We start from the raw sequence: 21,091 nt of genomic DNA, 5'->3' as shown, positions 1-21,091 counted from the left end.
GGAGAAGTATCTAACAGAAAATGGCTTAAAGGGTTTAGTCAGGAATTTGTTGGCTGTCAGTAGGTGAGGGGTCCAGGGGTGAGTTAGACTTTGATCTGTAACTAAGGTGACTTTAGAGCAAACTGAAGAGCGTGAGACAACAGACGGCAAAAGCTCTGTTTTATCCCCAAAACACAGACAAAATAACCCACCAGCGTATATTCACATGCATTTAAAGAGATAATGCACGTGCACACACGGCGCTGACCTCACATACTTTGTGTGTGGCCTGAATTACAGCCTGAAATTTACAAGCGCTGTTTCTTTTTTTTTTTATAAGTGTATGCACTGGAGCTGGGAAAATGATTACTGGCATGCTGTCTGCAGAAGTGAGCTTGTTGCTTTTTCATTACTTTCTCAATAAAGCTCCAGTTTATCTTGAACACCAGAGATGTTGGAGGCCATAGAACTGCTGGTCCTCTGCCCCTCGGAAAGTAGATATGCATTTATCTGCTTGTAGCAACTACCAGTTAGTAATGATATTGATGTGATATTCCGATAAGGCAGGCAGGCGAAGAGTAATGATTTGAGGTGAGGCGGGTTTTTTGCAATTTTACATTCGGCCCCAAATGAAAATCCGATTTGCTCATTTAATCTCTTCAAATCTTCCCATCTATTAGTATCAAATTTGTGCCAATGAGAATGAGAAGCTACGAACCCCTAATGTCCAAATAATGGAAATCCATGGCTGTGTCATCTTTTTTTACACCACCCTCTCCGGGGAAAATCAATGCAAATAAGAGTCATATCCTTCGCAAGTTCTTAGCAAGGCAGCGATGGTGGATTGGATCTAATGTAGATTTTCATCTGTGTCAAGGCACCATGGGTGTATGAGGGCGGGGGATGTAAATACAGAGTGTCAGGGAGAGATGAGGAAGCGGTGATGGAGAGGTTGTGATCAGCGTGTACTGAAGTGTGTGTGGTTGATTGCAAGTAGGTCTGTTTGGTTCGTTCAACAAAGAACAAGGTCTTTGCTTGTAGAGATGATGATGGGTGCAAATGTGTTCATCATTACTGTTGTAAAGCTTATTCACAGTAACGTTATGGGGGAGCCGGCTATTAAAATATGTCCTTTATGAATGTACCAAGAGCTTTAATTGTTTTGTACATTGCAATCATTGGCTTCTTCGACTTGCTGTTCTTTTCCTGACGAAGGACTTTTTTCCCCTTTCTGTTTTCTTGCAGTTCTACGAGACGACTTTAGACAAAACCCTGCAGATGTGATCGTGGCGGCCGGAGAACCAGCGGTCCTGGAGTGTATGCCCCCGCGTGGACATCCTGAACCCACCATATCATGGAAGAAAGATGCTGTGAACATCGACGACCGAGACGAGAGGATCACTGTAAGCAAACTGACATTTATTTCTGAAAACTGCAGTGATTTTAACATTTATATTGCTGACACACAGCCTAAATCATGGCCTGGAGACTGATTCGTATATTAGGATGATGATGACGGCCCAGTGATGCGAGTCAAGTCGTTTCCAACACCTCAGTGTTTGTTGAAAGATTGATTTGTTTGACTAATTATTCACGTGCTGCAATTACCGAACCCAAAGCAGCCCATTTCGGTGGCTACAGCCTTTAATGACGACGGTATAGAATCGGTCGTGCTTCATTAGTCAGCAGCAGGGCATTGATTTGGGATGTTTTGCTGATTGAATCAACCAGGAGAAGCATAGTTTAGGAGGGAGAAATGAGCTGACTGGAATCTAAGAGGAGAAAGCTGTACTCAGCGGCAGCAGCACCTACAGAATCCAAACAACTCTCGACATCGGATTTACAGTGAAACCACCACTTTAACCACCTTAATTAAAACAACACTGAGCCAGCACTGCTGCATCAATCAACTCTACTGGCTTGCTTACTTAAAAACTGTCTTAAATACTTCAAGCTCAAACAGTTTCAACCAAACACTACTTTGTGTCCGTAGCCATTTTCCCTTCAGCAGGAAGAGTCTTGTAGTTGTGTTTGATTATACTGATTGGATGTGGGCTTTAGGGAAGTAAAGGCTCTGACTCAGCACTCGGCTAACACAAGCAGGTACTGAGAAGGAAGAAGTTAGCGGTGGGTCTGGATCCCATTTTCAAATCTGACTGTTGGGGTTTCAAAGTTCCCACATTGCACAGTCACATAGTTTGGCCCCCAAGTGCTGACGGTGGCTAACTTAACGGTACAGTCATGGAAAATCACATCTTCCCCAGATAATGAATACAAGGCACCAACGATGGTCGTCTCTCTTTGCCTGTAGCATTCTAGCTTAGGAAAATCCAGCCTGGACTACTTTTCATTTTCATTACTGGGGATGTTGCTGGTGAGTCTTCAGCAGAGGACTGTACATGACTAAACATTGTTTTTCCCACTGAGGGCCAGTTGAGGTTGCGCACATTGAGCCCTTGACTGTAACTCCTTAACCGTGCGAGTACCCTCCCTCCTTCTGATTGAGAGAAGATTGAGAGTCCGTGTCTGGCCACCGAGCAGCATAACTGAAATAAACAAGCGCATAACCTAGTTTAAAAGGAATTAAATCATATCTGCTCCTTGAGTTTAGTGGTTAGTGTAGGTGAGGTACACTGAGGACAAAGCATCCCTCTATGACTCTTGCACACATGGCCTCTCCCATAATTATATTTTAGCTCCACTGAGCACACACACACGCACTATTTGATTTGTTTATTTGCACAGTAACATCATTTCCACCCCCTGCATGGTGGAAGTGGGGACTTATCTCACTGCTGTATATGTGATCTTGGGCATCGATGGGTGAAATCCTTTGAGTACGCGCTGTGAACACTGCTGCTGTAACGCAGCCTAAGCGACTCAGCGTTGTGTCCTTGTAGCCTGCAGCAGTGTTGGGCCTTCTGTGGAAGTGAAAACAGCGTCTGGTACATTAAACAGCTGGTGTTGCTCACCGTAAACTTCCTGCCATGCACACAAAACCCCACACTCGTAAGTGTTCCCAAATGACCACTTTGAAAGTAGCGCTAGACGTCACGTATGACCCATCGCAGTATGTGTAATCAGCTGTGGCGACAGATGGGAGTCCACCACGCCCACGTCAACAGATCAAGTTGTGTTGGATGCGGGACAATCAAGGGGCCAATGTGAAGAATGTGTTTACATTACAGTAAATTTGGTCGGAGGGAATATGTGATTGACGAGAGGAAAGGCAGAGGGCGGAATCTTTATGTGTTGAACAGCTGAGCTCCTCAAAGGGCCCTCCTCGTCCAGCCTGCATTGTTGTGCTCGGTTCAGTGCAACACGCTTGAACGTGCAGTCTCCTTGGTGATCAGCGGCGATCAGAGCGGGGTCCCGAACCACCTGCAGTGGGGATTTTCTCTTAGCACTGCACTTTTCCTGGAGTCGGGTCGGCTTGACTTTGGTGGCTCCAGCACAAAGACGAGGGAGTGAACTTCAGAGAGAAAAAGATACTTCAGAGGAAGCTCTTGTGTTTTTCTATCTATTTCAGTCAGCCATGTATAAACATCGATGACATGCCGCGTGCCAATCTCGCATACATACATGGTTTCATGTGGAGCAGCTGTGAAAAGGTTTCACACTGAGCCATACAAAAGTCAGGTAAAACCCTTAAGGCCAGTTTATTCTTTTGAGTAACTTCTACGACGTAGCTCACACGATAGCCTGATCTGACCTCCAAAGAAATCTAAATACACATTGCAACCACTCAGGCCGCAATAAGTGATTGGGCTGTTTGGCTGCTTTGCATTTTCTCCCAACATGTTTCTCAATGGCTGGACAAACACTGCATCAAACACTTCAATGGTCGTCCACATCATCTCCTCTAAAATAAAAGTAATTGTTGTTCGACATTTAATGGCGCCAATTCAAAACCATTCAATCAGAGACTCAAACACATTGAAAACCCACAGCCAGCGAGTGATCTGGTTCCGTAACGACAAAATGATGCAAGCTCACCAGCAAACATGTTTAAATGCTCTCAACGTTGATCTATGTTGATCTACGCCGAAGTATAAACTGGGCTTTGCCCTTTAATGGTGCGGTGCCACGAGCAGCAGCTGGCCACATTCATCTCATCTTGGCCAAACAGGTCTTTCAGGAACAATTAGGGAACAATAAATAAACAGAAAATGCCAGTATTTAAGCCCGGACCATTGTCTGTATTTTAGAGCAAGAGTCTGTCGGCGGCATCACAAATGGCCCAAATGCTGCACATTGTCCCCTTTTGTGAAATGTAGTTGTGGCTAATTATCAGCCTGGAAAATGAAGCGCTGTGTGAATACCAACAGAGTGCACGCTGAATGGGGGCTTTTGCATTATCAGCATTGCCAAATGACATGAGACAAAAGGCAGCAGGATAGAGCCATCTCCCCGTAATGCAGGGATAATGGTCAGATTGTTGGGGCTTTCAGCAGAGTGTGTGCTGTGTGGAGAGGATATGCATGCGGAGAAAAAGAGGACCACTGCTGCATTCATTTACTCCAGCCCCTGCTGCTCAGGCACTCTAAATATGCCTGTGGAGAATAGGGAAACTGCCACAGACACACAGAGGTAGGAATATGGATAGAGTGGTCGGGCCTTTAAGTGGATCCTCATGTCGAAGCCCAGTGGAACCAACATTATGCCCCCCTCTTCCCCTGCCGCATTGGTCTGCCCTGACCTTGGGCCTTTGTGAGTGTCACAGTGTTTTAGCCGTTAAGCCTTTCCTCAAACAAACAGTAACATAATGATACTTCAAACCCCTCCTGCACCACAGGGTACCCTAAATAAACCAGCCTTCTACAGCCTCTTCACGTCCCTCTGCCGCCTGCTTTTTCACCATGAATATTAAACAGGGGTGAAGGGCTCAGGAATGCCTCTGAACCAGAAGAACATTTCCAGTTGCAAAATTGGGCATCCAGACTCTCAGACTTCCCCTGGCTGCTTTATGAAAGCTAAAATCCATTTGCACACCAGCTGAAGTTTGTTTCCCGTGAAGACTGCATGGTGCCGTGATGTAGATTTGCTGAGACACAGCTCGCAAGTGAACACACGCGTAGGAGGGCTTGACTTAAACATGTTAGTCACTGGGAAAGCAGATTTTTTGCAATATTGTGTGTCAAGTTCTCTGTCAGTGGTTCTCTAATGAGGGTATCGGTTACATACTTGCAGGTGGTGGTCCACGTCTCGCAGGCTGATGTGTGCATTTAAAACCTTAACCAGGCTATTGTCTGTGTCGGCTATGACTGGCGTGGTTGTCAGCTGAGAGACGGGCTGAGGGGCCTGTGCTGGGCCCTGGGCTGCCTTTCTGACTGCCTGAGAACAAAGCACCTCCTCTGGCCTGTAATCAAAGCCCTGGGAAATAACAGACATGACATTCACCTGGACAAACACACACATTCACTGCTGTGTGCATGTGCGTAAGTGCTTGTGCTTGTGCTTGAATGTATGTTCACTTGCTCTCACTTGTAGCTGTATGCACACACAGAAAGAAGAAAAAAAAATCAAGAAACCTATTCTTTCAAACATTCCCCCGCCCGGCTCAGTAATAGACTTGAACGTTGAAGTTGTTTGAGGCCTCCAGCAAAGTGCTTGTGGTCCTGCAGTGCCTCAGGTGTTCCCTCAGGGACCTGCGGTTGTCTTGGACTGGGGAAGTGTTCTTTGGCTCAGCTTACCCTGAGGAGGAGCAGGCCGACTGATAGTGATTCAGGCCTCAAGTGGAAGTTGAGTGGGAACAGCATAGAGCGAGATATAGATCAAGTAGTCCAGTGGTCTCTGTAAGCTCAGAGCAAAAAAAAAAAAGAGAAAAACTCTAGCGCTAAGCCATTATGTGTTTTTTAGTACATTTATCTTTGTGTTGTAATGAGTGCTCACAGGCATTCTTCACAGCAATCAGGAAATGTTTTGCAATGTTTGCTAATGTTGTGTCAACCACAGGCCTTGTGTGTCTCCGACTCTGATATAGCTGCTGTTCCTCTCAGTGTTTACCCTCTCGCCTCCTCTTCTGTTCCCTCAGATACGCGGCGGGAAGCTGATGATCACAAATGCCCGGAAGAGCGATGCTGGGAAGTACGTGTGTGTCGGCACAAACATGGTTGGAGAACGCGAAAGCGAAATAGCTGAACTTACAGTGCTCGGTAAGTGCGATGTATACTTTGCTTGCTGTCCACATACAACCAAGGTTTTTTCCTCTGTCTGTGGTGAAAAACCTGAATCCAGATGTTAAGCTTTGATTGTTCATCTCCTAGAGAACTAAACGGTGTCGCTGACCTTTATCAGACAGAGTGTGAGATGACCTCCAATCTCACACCTCACTACGAATCCCACACTGACCCCGGTAGCTTCCCTCCTCTCACCAGCTGCACCCTATTTCACCATGAGTGACCTCTGACCCTGATACTCTCCCGCGTCCCGAGCCGAGAGCTTGTCCAGACTCCTGATTTTACAGCCGGCATTTTCTCACTTCCTCCACCACCCCCCCTTCTCCTCAGAGACCTCTTATAATCTGTGAGAGGGAACAACAACACAGGCAGTTTCGTAAAGATAAATAATTACACTGAAATAATCCTGTCAGGGCTGAAACTGGGCCAGCTCGTTGCTTTTGTGTTTGCCCATATGAGCGAGTATCGCAACACAGAAACTCTGGTTAATCATCAACGACCCTGGTTAGGTTTTGGGCGCGAGACTGAGGGAATTTGATCAGAGCAACCTGAAAAACATGATTTTTTTAAAGCCTTGGAAATTGTAAAAACAATAAACAATGGAGGTTCTGTCACGACCCTGCACCTTTGGGATTCGGTGACTATAGTTAGTCCTGCCTCAGGTTTCTGTGGTTAACAAGATGACAAGAGGAGTTTGACTTTGTGTCAGGTCTTGTTCATTGTCCTGTCTTCCTTTCATTTATTGCCGTCGTGTGTAATCAAAGCCAAGTACTGCACCACTAAATTGTTTCTGTCCTGACCTGTGTTTTCACTATTAACCTCTTATGATATGTTTCAAACCAATATTTCAGGTCAGAACACCTCAAATGAAATTATTTAAACAAAGTTTCTCTCAATGCTTAATCTCTTCCATTGGTTTTGAAATTTAAATTCAAACGTGGCTCACTCTGAATAGTCTGAATAGCCCCAAAACCACAGATATTTTGACTTAAAACCAATCAAAACATTATTTAAGTGCTGCCATTCTTCGCTTCATGATGTTTAATGTGTGTGCTGGGTTTGTCTTCGCAGAGCGTCCCAGCTTTGTCCGTCGCCCAGGCAGCCAGGTGGTGTTAGTGGACCAAAGCGTAGAGTTCAGGTGTGAGGCCCGGGGTGACCCAGTTCCCACCGTGCGCTGGAGGAAAGACGACGGTGACCTGCCCAAAGGAAGGTAATGTATGACTCATCTGCTGGTCACCTTTCATGGCACAATACTGTCCTCCCTCACCCTCTCGCTGTGTTTGTGTGATCCGCTGCTCTCTTTTGTCTGTGCTGCCTGTTCACACATGTTGCAATGAGTGAGTCTGTGCATGTAAAATTTCATCCTGACCACATGAAGCCCTTCTTCAATCCAGATATGAGATTCGCGAGGACCACACCCTGAAGATCCGTCGTCTGACCTCGGCTGATGTGGGCTCCTACACCTGTGTGGCTGAGAACCTGGTGGGCAAGGCGGAAGCATCGGCCACGCTCACCGTCCACGGTAAGACACCAGACTTTCGCACTGCGCCGTTAGCAAACGATGTGATTTACAGCTCTGTGAACAGCCATTCTAAATTCAACGCAATTTGGGCCCGGCTACACCACATCACAGTAATAGCCTTCGGTTTTAGTAGTACACGGGCATCCCTTTCAACTATTCTCTCTCAATTAGTTGATTGATTTCTAATAAAAAGAAACGCAAAAATCGATACCAGCTATAGAGCAGTACACATGGGAGCTCAACAGCAATTGATTCCATTTGGCCAATACAAGTGGCATTTCTCTGGAGGCCTGTCCTTCTTCACGTTTTGAAGACATACAGTACTATTTGTGGACCTATAGAATATCTTTGTGTCTTCTGTGGTCCTCTCTCTATTGGACGTCTTATTAACACAGTTGGAATATAAAGCAGCCGGTCACAGAGTGTGAACATTCAGAAAGAGCCCATTCAGAGGAACTGGGGGCTGGATCACCCCCAAACTCTCCTGAGAGCCTGACGAACACAGGGGCTATTTAACGCCAAGCTAATGGGAATGTTGGGAGTCGGGTTAGAGGAGGGAAGGAGGCGGAGGCTGGTGGCATGGGACCCTGGGATTGGATGGAAGGACAGTGAATATGACGGTGTTGGTGGCGACTCACCGCTGATGCAGAACGGGTCTGGGGGAGATTGCGGTGAAGAGGACGGAGGGGGGGGGGGGGGGCTTTATGTGGTGAGGTCAGTCATATTAATGTCACTCCCAGAAGTCAGCCCAGTGGAGATATAAAGAGACAAGGCAATTCTATTACACTGCCGACCCCCACCTGCAAACACAGATACTTCATCTTCACATGACTACACATGGCAATTATTTCTTGATTTTCTCTCCAGGAAAGCGCTCCTCAGATTGGAGGAGCAAGATTGGGCTCACCTGCCAATACACCCGTCAATATATCTGCTCCTCTTATTGCCTTTTTCCACTCTTCTCCGCTCCCTGATGAAAGCTTAGTTAATGAAAGGGAACAACATTGATGCCCTGGTTCAATAGCCTGTTCTGCTGGCTTAGAATCATATTTGCAATGTTTAAGCCTCCTTTGTCCTCAGTGGAAATGAAATGTCTTAACCTCAGGCTAATTCCCTGTGGTCTGCATGCAGAGCCGAGGCACTGACCCTCTTTTCGTACATTGTGCCTTTTCAACCCCCCGTGTTATACGAGTCAGACATGCGTGAAAACTGAAGTAAAAGCACAAAGAAGAAGCTCTTCCATAGCTTTAAAGGACAAATCCTGATGCTTTCTCAAAGTGTAAAATCAGGTTAAAAGGATCGTCCTATAACAGTCACAGTTAAATCTGAACCGACCCACGGAGCTCTCAAAGTTCCTAGAACCATTTCCAGCTACTCTTCAGCTCCCTGAGTTGCATCCAGACCAGGACGTGAGGAGGCCAGGGAAGCTGTGGGCACTGAATAGTCCGGCTAATTAAAGGCAAGCAGGCCACAGTCCCACGCCCGGAAATGACATGCTTCTAATTACAGATGCGGGCGCAGGAAAGGAAAGAAAAGACGGGTAATTGCAGGTCTAAACAGGCCAAACTAGCAAAAACCATGTATAGGTAGTAAGATGTCGCTGTAGTAGTGAAGACAACAGTAATGTGGGGGGGCGGGAGTTTAGTCTGTGGGCTCTGTGGCCAACGCTGTCGCTCTACATCAAGAGTCAAAGAATGGCGAGATTGCTGAGCTCCGGCATAAGAATAACTGAGCAGCTGAGTAAAATCATTTCAGCGGTGAACTGCTGGCGGAGAGAGCCTCACCACAAAATGAGTAAAATGGGCCCAAGTGGAATTAATGTAAATAACTCAAGAATATTTCTGCTAAATCCGCTCTGATGTGTAAAATAACGATAAAACCAACTAGAAAAATGCTTAAGTGTTGAAGTAATTCCCCACAATGTCATTACACAATGTGCTTATCACAGCAGTATATATTGTGTGTAACTGATAGTAAGAGACAGAGTATTTGAAGATATTGTCCTTCAAAGGAAATCCCTTTAAAGAGCCGGACAGTTTATGAGAATAATCCAGCTCTGTGCAGACGAGGGGGGGGTTTCACAACTTCTGTCGTGAGATTGTCAGTGAATAATGTCGACATTGTGGGAGCGGCGCCCGGGGTTTTTTTTCTTTCAATGCGCTCTGCTGTCGTTCCTAACTTAATCAGTGAATCACTGTCTTACTCATGTGTTTGTCAGTCTGCTACACCTCCGCTGCCTTGTAAACATGTCAAGTAAAATATGTAATTTATTGATTGAAGAACATAATTGGACAGAGTCACCCAATGCATTTATGGTTTTGTCGTAAAAAAAAAAAAAAAAAATCATTAATCTAAGCAACATGAGAGTACAGTTGTGAGATGGGTTGTTCAGCTCTTGGGTCTACTTCGCTTGTAGCATAATTGAGTGTGTGTGTGTATTTTAAAAGATTTAAGAATCAGACAGAAGGGTCTGGTCTGGTCTGGTTAGATAATGTTTATACAGTGTTTTCTTAATTAAACCTCACCAGTGAACTTCCACCAAAGGAATGTAAATACAGACCGCGTTGGACGCATTTCAGAAAATCAACGTGTTATGTTTTTTTCTCAGCTGGTTAATTTTGCCGTTAGCGGTGATTTATGTGCAGAAAGGTCTTGAATGGAATGGTGGTCCCCAGAGCGGCGTTGCTAATAAGCCATGTAAAGGGTCTGGAAGGAGGTTTGGAACTGGTGCCAAAATACAGTGAATCAGAGGTACTTCCTCGTCAGCAGTCTGCGTAGTGTTACAGCGATGATAAACACCTAAACCTGGTTGGGTGCCAAAACGGAGGCTTTGTGTCACTGTATATCAGTTTGTCTCCATTTCATTCGTCTTGACCATGAAATACACTGTCATTGTGTATTTCTTGCTGTCGCACAAAGTTGCAGTGGATGACAAAATTTCAGAGCAGTGCAGGATATTTAAAGCGTCCTCCAGTCCTTCCACTGGGAGAAACTATTAATCACACCAAATCCTCTGCGAGCACCAGTGTGGATTTCAGGCGGACCGAACAGCCGCCACCACTCAAATCCCCATTAATATCTCTGCTGTGGTCCTTGGTACGTAGCCTGCCTCCTATTGGGCTGGAGGCCACAATGCTCCGTGTGTTTCCCTCCGCTGCTCTGATCAGCTTATTGATAGAGACTCCCTTCATGCGCTGCAAGCCAGCAGAGAGGCCACAACAAAGTAGCCTGGTCAGATTTAAGGCTCACCTCTCCCCTTCAGGTCCACAACTGTGATCACAGCAGCATGGGGAGAGGTAGGGTTACCTAATTAAAGGCTTAGACACACATGAATGGATGTGTGTAGGTGTTTGTAGGGGGTATGTTCTCACGATTGTGTGTACGTGTGTGTGTGTGTGTGTGTGTGCGGAGCCTCTCACACATGGATAGCGCTGAGCGTCTTCTTCCAGGAGTGTTTGATCTGAGTCTTATCTGCATTTTAAAGGCCAGTGATGGGCAGGGGGAGGAGGGAGGGGCCGGTCATTAATCTGACTGACGGCGTTTATGTTTCCGAGGGAGCTGTTGGAGCAGACGGATTAGATAAGGTGAGTGATTGGCCGGGGGAGATTTATGGCCGGAGAGTGACAGTTAACATTCACCTTGTGTTTTTATGGACTGTGTATACATTTGCGAGGCCGTGTTTGAGGGGCCGTGATGGAGCCGCTCCTCTGGGGGCTCTAAACTTCACCAAGGGCACAGGGATGTTCACCTTCACACAACACCTGGAAAGAGACGGGCAAAAAGTAAACAAAGCCCGACGCTGTGGACATTAAACATCTGTCGTGTGTGTTTCATTGTATTGCCTGTGTGTATTTTTGTCATTTCGTTTTATTTGATCCAGCTTTTATTTGTTCCTGTCCTAGAGCATTTCCTAAGTGTATGGAAAGAATGTTGAATCAGATGTTCCCCTCTTTATTTCTTTGTGTGTGTGCATTTTTAATGCCTTCCTGGTCATTTATGGTAATTATTCTGTGCTGTGTGCAGCATGGGTTCCCTGGGGTATGAGTCCAGGATGAAATATGACATGTCTTTTATTCACTGAATAATAATGATTTGTACCCATGGACATCACATTGTTATTTTTCCTTATCTCTCTTCACTGTCATGCTGTTTGTTGTTTCGTTATTCATCTTTACATTTTTTTGTTGTTGTGTTTTTTGTTCCCTTTTTAGTCGTGTCTGGTAAGTTGAAATATCACCCGTCACCTATTCACCGCCCTGACAGAGACAGGAAGCTGTCACAGCCCCCCCTTCATCCTCCTCCCATCACCTCTCCACCCTCCAATCAGCACTCATGTTTCTGTTGTCATGGGCAACAGTGACAAAAGGACATTAATGGGTAAAAAAATATGCTCAGCATGGGCCTCCAAGGTAAAGCCGCATCATTTCATTCTATTATTTCCCCCATTTATGCATTGCCAAACACCCCATCTTATTCATGGACAAATTATGTCTGTATTTCAGATGACAGCTTTCAGATTGCTTTTATTTATGTACGACACAGCCCTTTTAAGAAATGGATTGAAATGTTGGGCGATTTAATACAATTGAGGAAATATCCATAGCCCTTTTGAAATGAACATGTAAACTGTCCAGCCTTTGGAGCTCTACAATCAGAGGGTCTCCTCACATAGATGGCCTATTAGACCAAGGCCTGGTGTCTGCAGTCCGGGTGCACGGGTGACATTGGACTGTGACACCACACTTAGTCTGAAATGGAATTTGTCATTAAGATGGATACTGCATCCTGGCTCAGGCCTGTGCTGTTGGAGGGTGTCAGCGTGGACAGATGGCTCAAATTTATTCCCAATTTCCATGTAAATTTTAATGGTGCCCTTGCCAATGCAAATACAGGGGCATTGGAGTAACCCTTGTTTTTTTTCCTCTTCATTACATCTATAATATGGCTGCATTTTGAATTTGATCAGTGCACTGTTTAATCTGCTGTGCACGCTCCATGTGAAGTTTTGAGCGAGAGCCCGTTTCTCTAAGAACTGATTTGAATTGGCTACAAGCACCAGCGCTTCTGTCAAAATTCCTTTGTCTTCTGTTCAAATAAGCCAGAACACTTGTAACTGTAATATTATGACAACCATAATAACACACTATGGCATGTTTGTCTATTCAATGGCTAACCATTGTCATGGCTGTCCTGTAGTGCCCCCGGCATTTGTGGTGAGACCAAGGAACCAGGTGGTTGGGGTTGGCAGAACCGTCACTTTCCAGTGCGAGGCCACTGGAAACCCGCAGCCAGCCATTTTCTGGCAGCGGGAAGGCAGTCAGGTAAGCAAAATAAACCATGATAAATGTTTTCGTTCCAAAATGCTCTTTATCCACTTGGAACACATTTTAACATAACCACAAGCTTTGGAAATAACTATTTTGTCGGCATAGTTCACTAGACAGATGTTTGCATACAGTGAAACATTCAACCCCTCCAGTTAATATATTCTTGCCAAATAAAAAGTTTGACTCTATGTGTTTTGTTCTCCACAGAACCTGCTCTTCTCCTACCAGCCTCCTCAACCCTCCAGTCGATTCTCTGTATCCCAGACTGGGGATCTGACGATCACTGACGCCGAACGCTCAGACGTGGGATATTACAGCTGCCAGGCCCTCAACATCGCTGGCAGTGTCATCACCAAGGCTCTGCTGGAGGTCACTGATGGTAAGCGGCCTTCCCTTAAACACAGTTTCTGCATATACAGCAAAGCCCGAGAGAGAATTAGAGGAACACTGAGAGGATGAATATTGGTATTTCAGATAATCTTTGGCTCATGAGGATAAAGCTCTTCATCTGAAATGCTGTGGTCCCACTCTGGAGCATATTAATATCTGAAATGAGGTTCGTGAGGTTTGGTCTGGCCTGTTCAGTGTGTTCCTGTCAGAGGTAGAGACTCTCTGGTGCCTGTGCACCCAGACCGTGGCTCAGTATTTGGCTTCACTGGCTTCACACTGGCTAATGTTTCCTTTGGTATTCCATGGATGGCTTGCTGCTGTCTACCGTTGGAAGACTGTGGCTGTGTGGTGAGGTCTGGATCGAGTCCTCTAATTACTCCGCTTAGCCAATCCCTGTCAGCCTGGTGGACTAACCTCGGTTTCGTTTCCACCGATCCCACAGGGACTGGGCAGCTATTATACCGTCGACGACACACCTAGATTCATCCCTGCATTCACCAAACGTCCTTCTTCATTTCAGACCAACAATGGCACGCTCCATCTCGCTCTCCTCCTCTCCACCTCGTTCTGTCGTGCTCTCTGGATAATAATAACAGTTATTAAAGTTAGCAGGCCGCTCCAAGGCCACCACTTCTCCGCAGGCAGATGTAGTAATTACAGGTCACGCTGACAGTGTTTTAGTAATTGCATCATCCCCGGCACAAAAGCAAAGACAAAGCGTCCCAGAGATTACGCCGCGGCGTGCGTCTGAGGATGCGTGCACACGTACATTCATCTTTGTGTGTTGCCTTTACACAACGCTATTAATTCGATCGCTCCTCGCTGAATGTAACTCGCTGGTAAATCAGTGGAGCTGACAGTAATGGTCATCAATAGAGCTATGAATAATGATAATAATCCGGGGGAGGCAGACAACCTACAGCAGAACCATGATGAATAACACTCAGTAGAGATAAAGTAAAACTGGGAAAAAAAATATATTTGGCGCATATAATTAAAGTCTCTCTTAAATCTTGATTTGCTTCTTCTTCCCTCATTACAGCGTTTCTCTTCATGTCAAACACGACATGCTCTCTCTCTGTCTTGTTTCTTGCTGTTTGTTGTTGTGTCTTCTGGATGAACACCCAGTGGGCAGGGAGCAGGAGTTTAACCGTCTTCATGCTAATAACTTCGTCTTCTCTGGATGGATGTTTCTGAGCGTTTTTCTCCCTTGTTTTGTGTGTTTTACGGCTGGGGGAGGGGTCACGGGATTGCTGGCCGCGAGCGTTCTTCTGCTTCGTGCCAGGCATCTGGCGGCGCTGCAGCGAAAAGACTCTGAGTATCTGAGGCTGTTTCATTTTAATTACGCTGCTTTTATTTGGCTGAGTTTGACTCCTGCTGCTGAATGATTAGAAAATTGTTTCCAGTTCTTAAAATTGGATTTAATTCCTCTCCGACTACCCTTGCAGTTTTCACATGCTTACATTGCTACATGCTGTTTGTCAGCTTCTCACCATTCTCGGCCTTTTGTGCGTTTTCTCTCACAAGCTGGATGTAATTGTCTGAATCCTCTGTTCTCTCTGCGCCTGTTTTCACTACATGAACACCTTCACAGTCTTGCACCTTCCACCTCTCCACACAGTTACTCACTCTCCTTACTCCTTCCACAGTTGTGTCGGATCGCCCGCCGCCAGTTATCCGCCAAGGCCCGACCAATCAGACGGTGGCCGTGGACGGCACGGTGGTTCTCAACTGTATGGCATCGAGTAACCCCACTCCTACCATCCTCTGGAGGAAGGATGGAGTGCTGGTGTCCACTCACGACTCCAGGGTCAAACAGCTGGACACGGGCGCTCTGCAGATCCGCTATGCAAAGGTGAGACGTCACATGCACAAAACATGCTCGGATTATTTTAACATCAAGCAAAACAGTTCCCAGTGCTGGTCTGTGACATTTGGAGTTGATTTGAAATTTGAGTTTGAATGAATAAACTCACCATGTATTTTTATATTTATATAAGACTATAAATATGTTTTTAATCAAGGTTTTGTATTAGGTTGCCTTTAATGTCAAAACCCATTCAAATACACTTCAAAGTTGTACATATCACATCCATAATGTGCTGAGAAAACTCCTGCTGGTCGGTAAATAAAGCATGTGTTCCCTGCCAGCAACCAGCCCTCGGCGGACTGTCAGTCAGTTGTCGTGGGTTTGAAATGGAGTCTGTGAAGTCGAACAGTCTGTAGCTCCTGTCAGTCAGTAGGCGCAGTGGGTTTTGTGTGTGTGATTTTTGCGCCTGAGCTGTGTGTTTGAGACGGCCAACTGTGTGACGCTGAACACACTCTTGGAGAGAGGCAAGCATGTGGGGGGGCGGCCGCTGACGTGTCTTCCAGATGGAGGCGTCACGGGGTCAGAGTTCGCGTCAGTTTGCGGTGTTCTGATGAGCGCTGGCATGTCTTGTGGTGACGAGATTGCGGTATGATTGGGCTGCCGGTGCGAGGCAGGCAGGAGGAGATGCATCTGAACCCCCTCTCCTGTCGTCGCCGGGGAAACTCCGCAGGCACCGCGCAAATGGAATTGTCACTTCTCCCTGACAACGTTTTAATGAAGAAGTTTTGATGAGTGTGGTAATTTATTTTATTGATGTGGTTCCATGAATGTTATTATGGAGAGAAATGCATTTCTTTACCTGCCAGACAAAAAACAATACAAACCTTGAGGGCCATTGTTCGGGACGTGTTCACACTCAATTTATCTCTTTCTCTCTTTTCACTGACACACCAGCTCAATATGGATCACCAGTAAAAACCACAAAAGAATTATTTGTCTCACTCTCAGACTTTGCGGTTGACAGGACAGACATTTAAACATGTGTAATTTTGTCATTTACTGTTGCCAGCAGGGTTATGGCTTGTGTTTTGTTTATTAGCCTCAAGCTCGCAGAATATCTCAGGAACTTGTAAACATGGAGGAAATTTCGGTCATGAGCTCAGAAACAATGATTTGTTTTGGTCCGGCTTCAGATTCAGGTGCTGATCTAATAATCCGTAGAGAGAAGGAGCTTCTTTTTGTTGTCTCTGTTTTCTCATGAACTCCTGCACTTTCAGCGAAAAAGAACCTGGCAGCGCACCATGATTGTCTCTCGCTGTGTATTTTGATGCAGATCCAGATCTAATTCAGATCACATTTGCAATTACCAAACTTATGGTTCAGCCGTGGTGGAGAGAGAGGTATGCGCTCGTGTAGTGCTTTTCCATTGTTGTTCCAAAATGAACAAAACATTTCCGTGCACTCTCCGCCTTTCCCAACACAGTCATATATTAAAGCTTATGAATAATCGAGGTTTGACCGCATGTATCGCTGGATTGTCCACACATCTGTTGAACGGGGCAGCTGCCTCCATGTTTGGTAGTCAGGGGGATGGTAGCGAGAGAAAAAAAAAGGTCTCCAATTAGTCTGTGATCCTGTGAAAATCTTTTCCATTTGACCAGGAATGGTTCTGTCACTTGGCCTTTCCAGCTGCTTTCCCCCCAGTTTCTGCTTTGAAAGAGATGATATTGAGATTATCAGGCACTGACAGCGACCTGCTACAGACTCCAGCAGACTGTCAATAAGTGGGGCAGTGAAGTGGAGAAATAGCAAGGGGAAGCAGGAAAGAGACTGCTGCCTCTCTGGAAACTGTAACACATATTTGAATGATTTCCATTTAACTAATATCCTCCTCTCTTCTACTCCAGCTCGGTGACACTGGCACCTACACCTGCATCGCCTCCACACCCAGCGGCGAGGCCTCGTGGAAAGCTTATTTAGAGGTTCACGGTAAGCTCAATCCAATAGTGGCCCATTTCCTAGCTTTCTAAGAAGTGTATTTTTTTTCAGTTGCAGGGTGTATTTTCATATAATTTATTCAGTTCTGTGAAATGCCTTTGGCTTTTGGAATATACTCAACTAACTCGTTTCTTTCCTTCTCTTCATCCAGAGTTTGGAGTTTCAGTCCAACCAAACAGACCCACTGACCCCAACCTGATCCCCAGTGCCCCTTCCAAACCTGAGGTCACTGACGTTACCCGCACCTCCGTCACCCTTTCCTGGAAGCCTAACCTTAACGCCGGAGCCACGCCCACCTCCTACATAATAGAGGCCTTCAGGTACAACTAATCAACTTCACCATCAACACGCAAATTATTCCTTTCTTTTTTATTTGAAACCTTTTAGACTTAAACTTCCTCTGTTGTGTGTCCACAGTCATGCATCAGGGAGCAGCTGGCAGACCTTGGCAGAGCATGTGAAAACTGAGTCATTTGTACTGAAGGGCTTGAAGCCCAGCGCAGTCTACCTCTTCTTAGTGCGGGCAGCCAATGCCTATGGGCTGAGTGATCCCAGTCCCATCACTGATGCTGTGAAAACCCAAGGTGAGAACTGCCTTGTTACTGATATGAAGTTGATATGCTGCACAGCAGTGTTTGTGTTTTTCTCTGGTTTTATGGGAGTGTAAATCAGTTTTGGTGCCTGTTCCTCTGCAGACATCCCTCCCACCAGTCAGGGTGTGGACCACCGTCAGATCCAAAGGGAGTTGGGGGAAGTGCTGATCCACCTGCACAACCCCACCATCCTCTCCTCCTCGTCTGTCAGGGTGCAGTGGACAGTGAGTATCATTTTCTCCATGACTGCATTATTGTCACTCTCACACAGCTGCAGCCAGTTACAGATTGCCGTATGGTTCATCGGTATAACTGGCCACCGATGCTCCAAGGTTAGTTTAGTGATATACCTATGGTCAATTTGTCAGGCAACTCAGCCGAGCTAATGCGTTAACACCCGCACACAGGAAGGACATTGCTGATATCAGCCTGCAACGCATTCTTAGTGTTCTTCAAATCCATCTGGCACGAGTGTGACCGGTCAGCTGGCGAGAGATCCAAAAGTCTGCACATTTTTCCATAGCGCGCCTCTAAACCACCCGAAATCTACACCGCAGAGCTCAGCCTTCTGCAAGCGGCCGTGCAGGGCCGTATAGCAGCGTGTGGCGTGCCAGCTTGTGCCCTCTCAGATTGAAAACACTTGACGGCTGTTAAAATAATACAAGCGAGAAGAAGGAGGCGGCCAACTCATGCTCTTAGGTGGAAATGGCTTGCAGATGTTAGAGCGGATAGGTGGGAGACGAGGAAGTAGAAGTAGAACTGGGAGCTCATGTTGCTGCTTCTTTGATAGAACAAGCTGAATGTGGAGCACGAATGTCCACCTGCAACTGATCTGGTTCATGTGCAGTTGTTTGAAATTATGAAACAACACAACTGAAGTGTACATTATGGCTGTCGACCCGAGATATTAGCCTGTGAGATGACTCACTGAAGGGAAAGAACAGCCCATTTTGCCTTTTGACATAAGGCCACCCCTACGTTCCCAGTTATTATGAAGTGCCACAGTGAGTGATGAATGGGACGGAGGAAACGTTAAGAGGATAGTGACATGTCAAGACTGATTCAAAACGTTACTGCCCAGTTACCCTGTCACCGTGGAATGTTCCAGGAAAACACACGACACGACGGTGACTGACATTGGAGTTAAACTCCACACTTTCCCGGTTTTCCTTGGTTTTACATATTTCTTTGTGTAAAGGTAAATGGAGCACAGTTTTCCAGGCTAATGAAGACCACCTGAGCCGCAGCAATTTTTTTACATGGGAGAATGAAATCACTAGAATCTTTACAAGCCAGTGCTGCTCGCCTTCCACAGGGATATTAGCATACTGGTTAGCGGTTATTCTTTTCTCCAACCATGCTGCGTCACAAAGCAACATTAATTATCCCGAGATTAAACTAACAGACAAAACCCTTCCTATTGCATTCACCCCATGTATTTCGCTACCGTGCATCACATGCTGTTGAAATAGTCGCATTCTCAACTTCTGATATTCCGAATAAAGATCCACTTTTCTGCGCCTTCCTGGACTTCAGCAGCCTGTCAGGGCACTTCAGAGCAGGACAGGATGAGACAGGCTGCTGTGGGAGCCTGGGCCCTATTTAACCAGCTCCAGACTTAGAGGAACCTCTGGCCAATGACCTCATACTGTGGTTTCGCACAAATCGCTGCTGCTCCAAATGGCGCATAGACAGACAGGGAAGAGAGATGTAGATGTGGATGAATAAACAGAAGGGTGATATGATGAGTTAGCATCCTTTTCCATTCAGTGCCTGCTGTATCAGTTGCGTGAGTCAAGTGGTTCTACAATTAATTACATTACTGTATAATTTTCCACTACATACTGTGAAGCATATAATCCAGTGAAGCTGACACCGTCTTTGTCTGTGTTGCTGTGCCGTTCCCCAGGTGGAGCAGCAGTCTCAGTACATACAGGGCTACAAGGTGATGTACAGGCCTTCACCGGAGGGGCTGCAGAGGAGCGAATGGGCCGTGTTCGAGGTGCGCACGCCCGGGGAGGACAGCGCCGTCGTGCCACAGCTTCGGAAGGGAGTCACATATGAATTCAAACTCCGCCCCTTCTTCAATGAATTCCAGGGAACAGACAGCGATGTCAAAATTGGCAAGACGCTGGAGGAAGGTGGGGGATGTGAACGTGTGCGACTGCCTGCAAGTGTGCTTTAGTGCTTGCATGTGTGCATGCATGTTTTCATGTTTACACAATTTTATGTGCACAGCTTGTATGTGTGAGAGCATACAACAGCTGTTCACAGCGGGCAGTGAGGGAAGGATTATGTTAGGTTCAGATGCGGTGTATTCGAGCATGCTAGAGTGGATGTTGAGCTCTTTAAAAGGCCCTATGGAAAACCATACACAACACTGCAGGACCGGTGTTATACTAATTTTTCATAGGGTGTGGCAGTTGTGGCAGTCTCATGAGGTTTGGTCGAGAACCAACTGCAAATTGTAATCTGCGGCAAACAGTTAAGAGAAACGTGAGCGAGGGTGTTTACTGGAATGTGTGTGTTTGTGTGTGTGTGTGTGTGTGTGTTTGTGTGTGTGTAATTTGGTCTTGCATGTGCAGTGTAGAGTGTTTTGATCTTTTTCTGCTGAATTCTCCTTTGTTCCAAATTTAGTTTATAATTGTTTTTGGAGATTTATGCACGTTTGTTTTTGTAACACTCGCTCACACGTCTTTTATGTTGGACTGGTAATTGTTTCAGCTTAATTACTGTTACTGCGCCACAGGTTGACGTCCGCGAGCCACCACACACCCCACCGTCACAACTCCCTGTCTGTTTTCAGTAAACACTTATTGTTGTCATCCACATAAACACTTGTGTGAAGCAAACTCAATTATCTGATAAAAGGGTTGTAATGTTCATCATTAGTGCTTTGTTGTCACCTCAGCTTGAATCTCACACAAAGATACAGGATAGATTCCAGCAGCTAAATGGGATGGCAGGGCGAGACTGCATGCAGTTATGGAAAAAAACTCGGTATCATGTATGAAGGTGTGTTGTTTTTTAAAAATCTTTTGTCTCCCCAACCCTCAGCCCCCGGCGCCCCTCCTCGTGAGGTTACAGTGACGGAGAGTGGGGACAATGGGACTGCCATCGTGGTCTCCTGGCAACCCCCTCCGGAAGAGGAACAGAATGGGGTGGTCCAGGAGTACAAGGTAACAACAACAACTAAAAATGCACCCTGCAGAAAAACCAGGTCTGAGCGTGAGAGGGACTCGGTGCTGTAGAGACACAAAGGAGAAAAACAAACAGGGATGCAGGCAGAGCAG

General features: G+C 46.0%; 1 protein-coding gene across 8 annotated transcripts in view; it reads left to right on the top strand.

Moving 5' to 3' along the window:
* The window catches only part of robo1 (roundabout, axon guidance receptor, homolog 1 (Drosophila)), a 211,041-nt gene that overhangs the window by 168,629 nt on the left and 21,321 nt on the right, over positions 1-21,091 (top strand). For 6 of the 8 annotated variants that reach the window (XM_034604195.1, XM_034604190.1, XM_034604196.1 and 3 more), the window contains 14 exons: positions 1,225-1,382; positions 6,014-6,134; positions 7,230-7,368; positions 7,553-7,680; positions 11,892-11,900; positions 12,877-13,001; positions 13,215-13,386; positions 15,047-15,252; positions 17,115-17,196; positions 17,357-17,525; positions 17,623-17,789; positions 17,901-18,022; positions 19,708-19,939; positions 20,856-20,977. In XM_034604195.1, coding sequence (XP_034460086.1) covers positions 1,225-1,382; positions 6,014-6,134; positions 7,230-7,368; positions 7,553-7,680; positions 11,892-11,900; positions 12,877-13,001; positions 13,215-13,386; positions 15,047-15,252; positions 17,115-17,196; positions 17,357-17,525; positions 17,623-17,789; positions 17,901-18,022; positions 19,708-19,939; positions 20,856-20,977 — 1,952 coding nt within the window. The remainder of the gene's footprint in view (positions 1-1,224; positions 1,383-6,013; positions 6,135-7,229; positions 7,369-7,552; positions 7,681-11,891; positions 11,901-12,876; positions 13,002-13,214; positions 13,387-15,046; positions 15,253-17,114; positions 17,197-17,356; positions 17,526-17,622; positions 17,790-17,900; positions 18,023-19,707; positions 19,940-20,855; positions 20,978-21,091) is intronic. The other 2 variants (XM_034604191.1, XM_034604194.1) reach the window with 1 other exon arrangement.

This window comes from Hippoglossus hippoglossus, chromosome 13, assembly GCF_009819705.1.
Source record: "Hippoglossus hippoglossus isolate fHipHip1 chromosome 13, fHipHip1.pri, whole genome shotgun sequence".
NCBI lineage: Eukaryota > Metazoa > Chordata > Actinopteri > Pleuronectiformes > Pleuronectidae > Hippoglossus > Hippoglossus hippoglossus.
The sequence above is the reverse complement of the archived record's forward strand: the minus strand, read 5'-3'. Positions and strand labels throughout refer to the sequence as shown.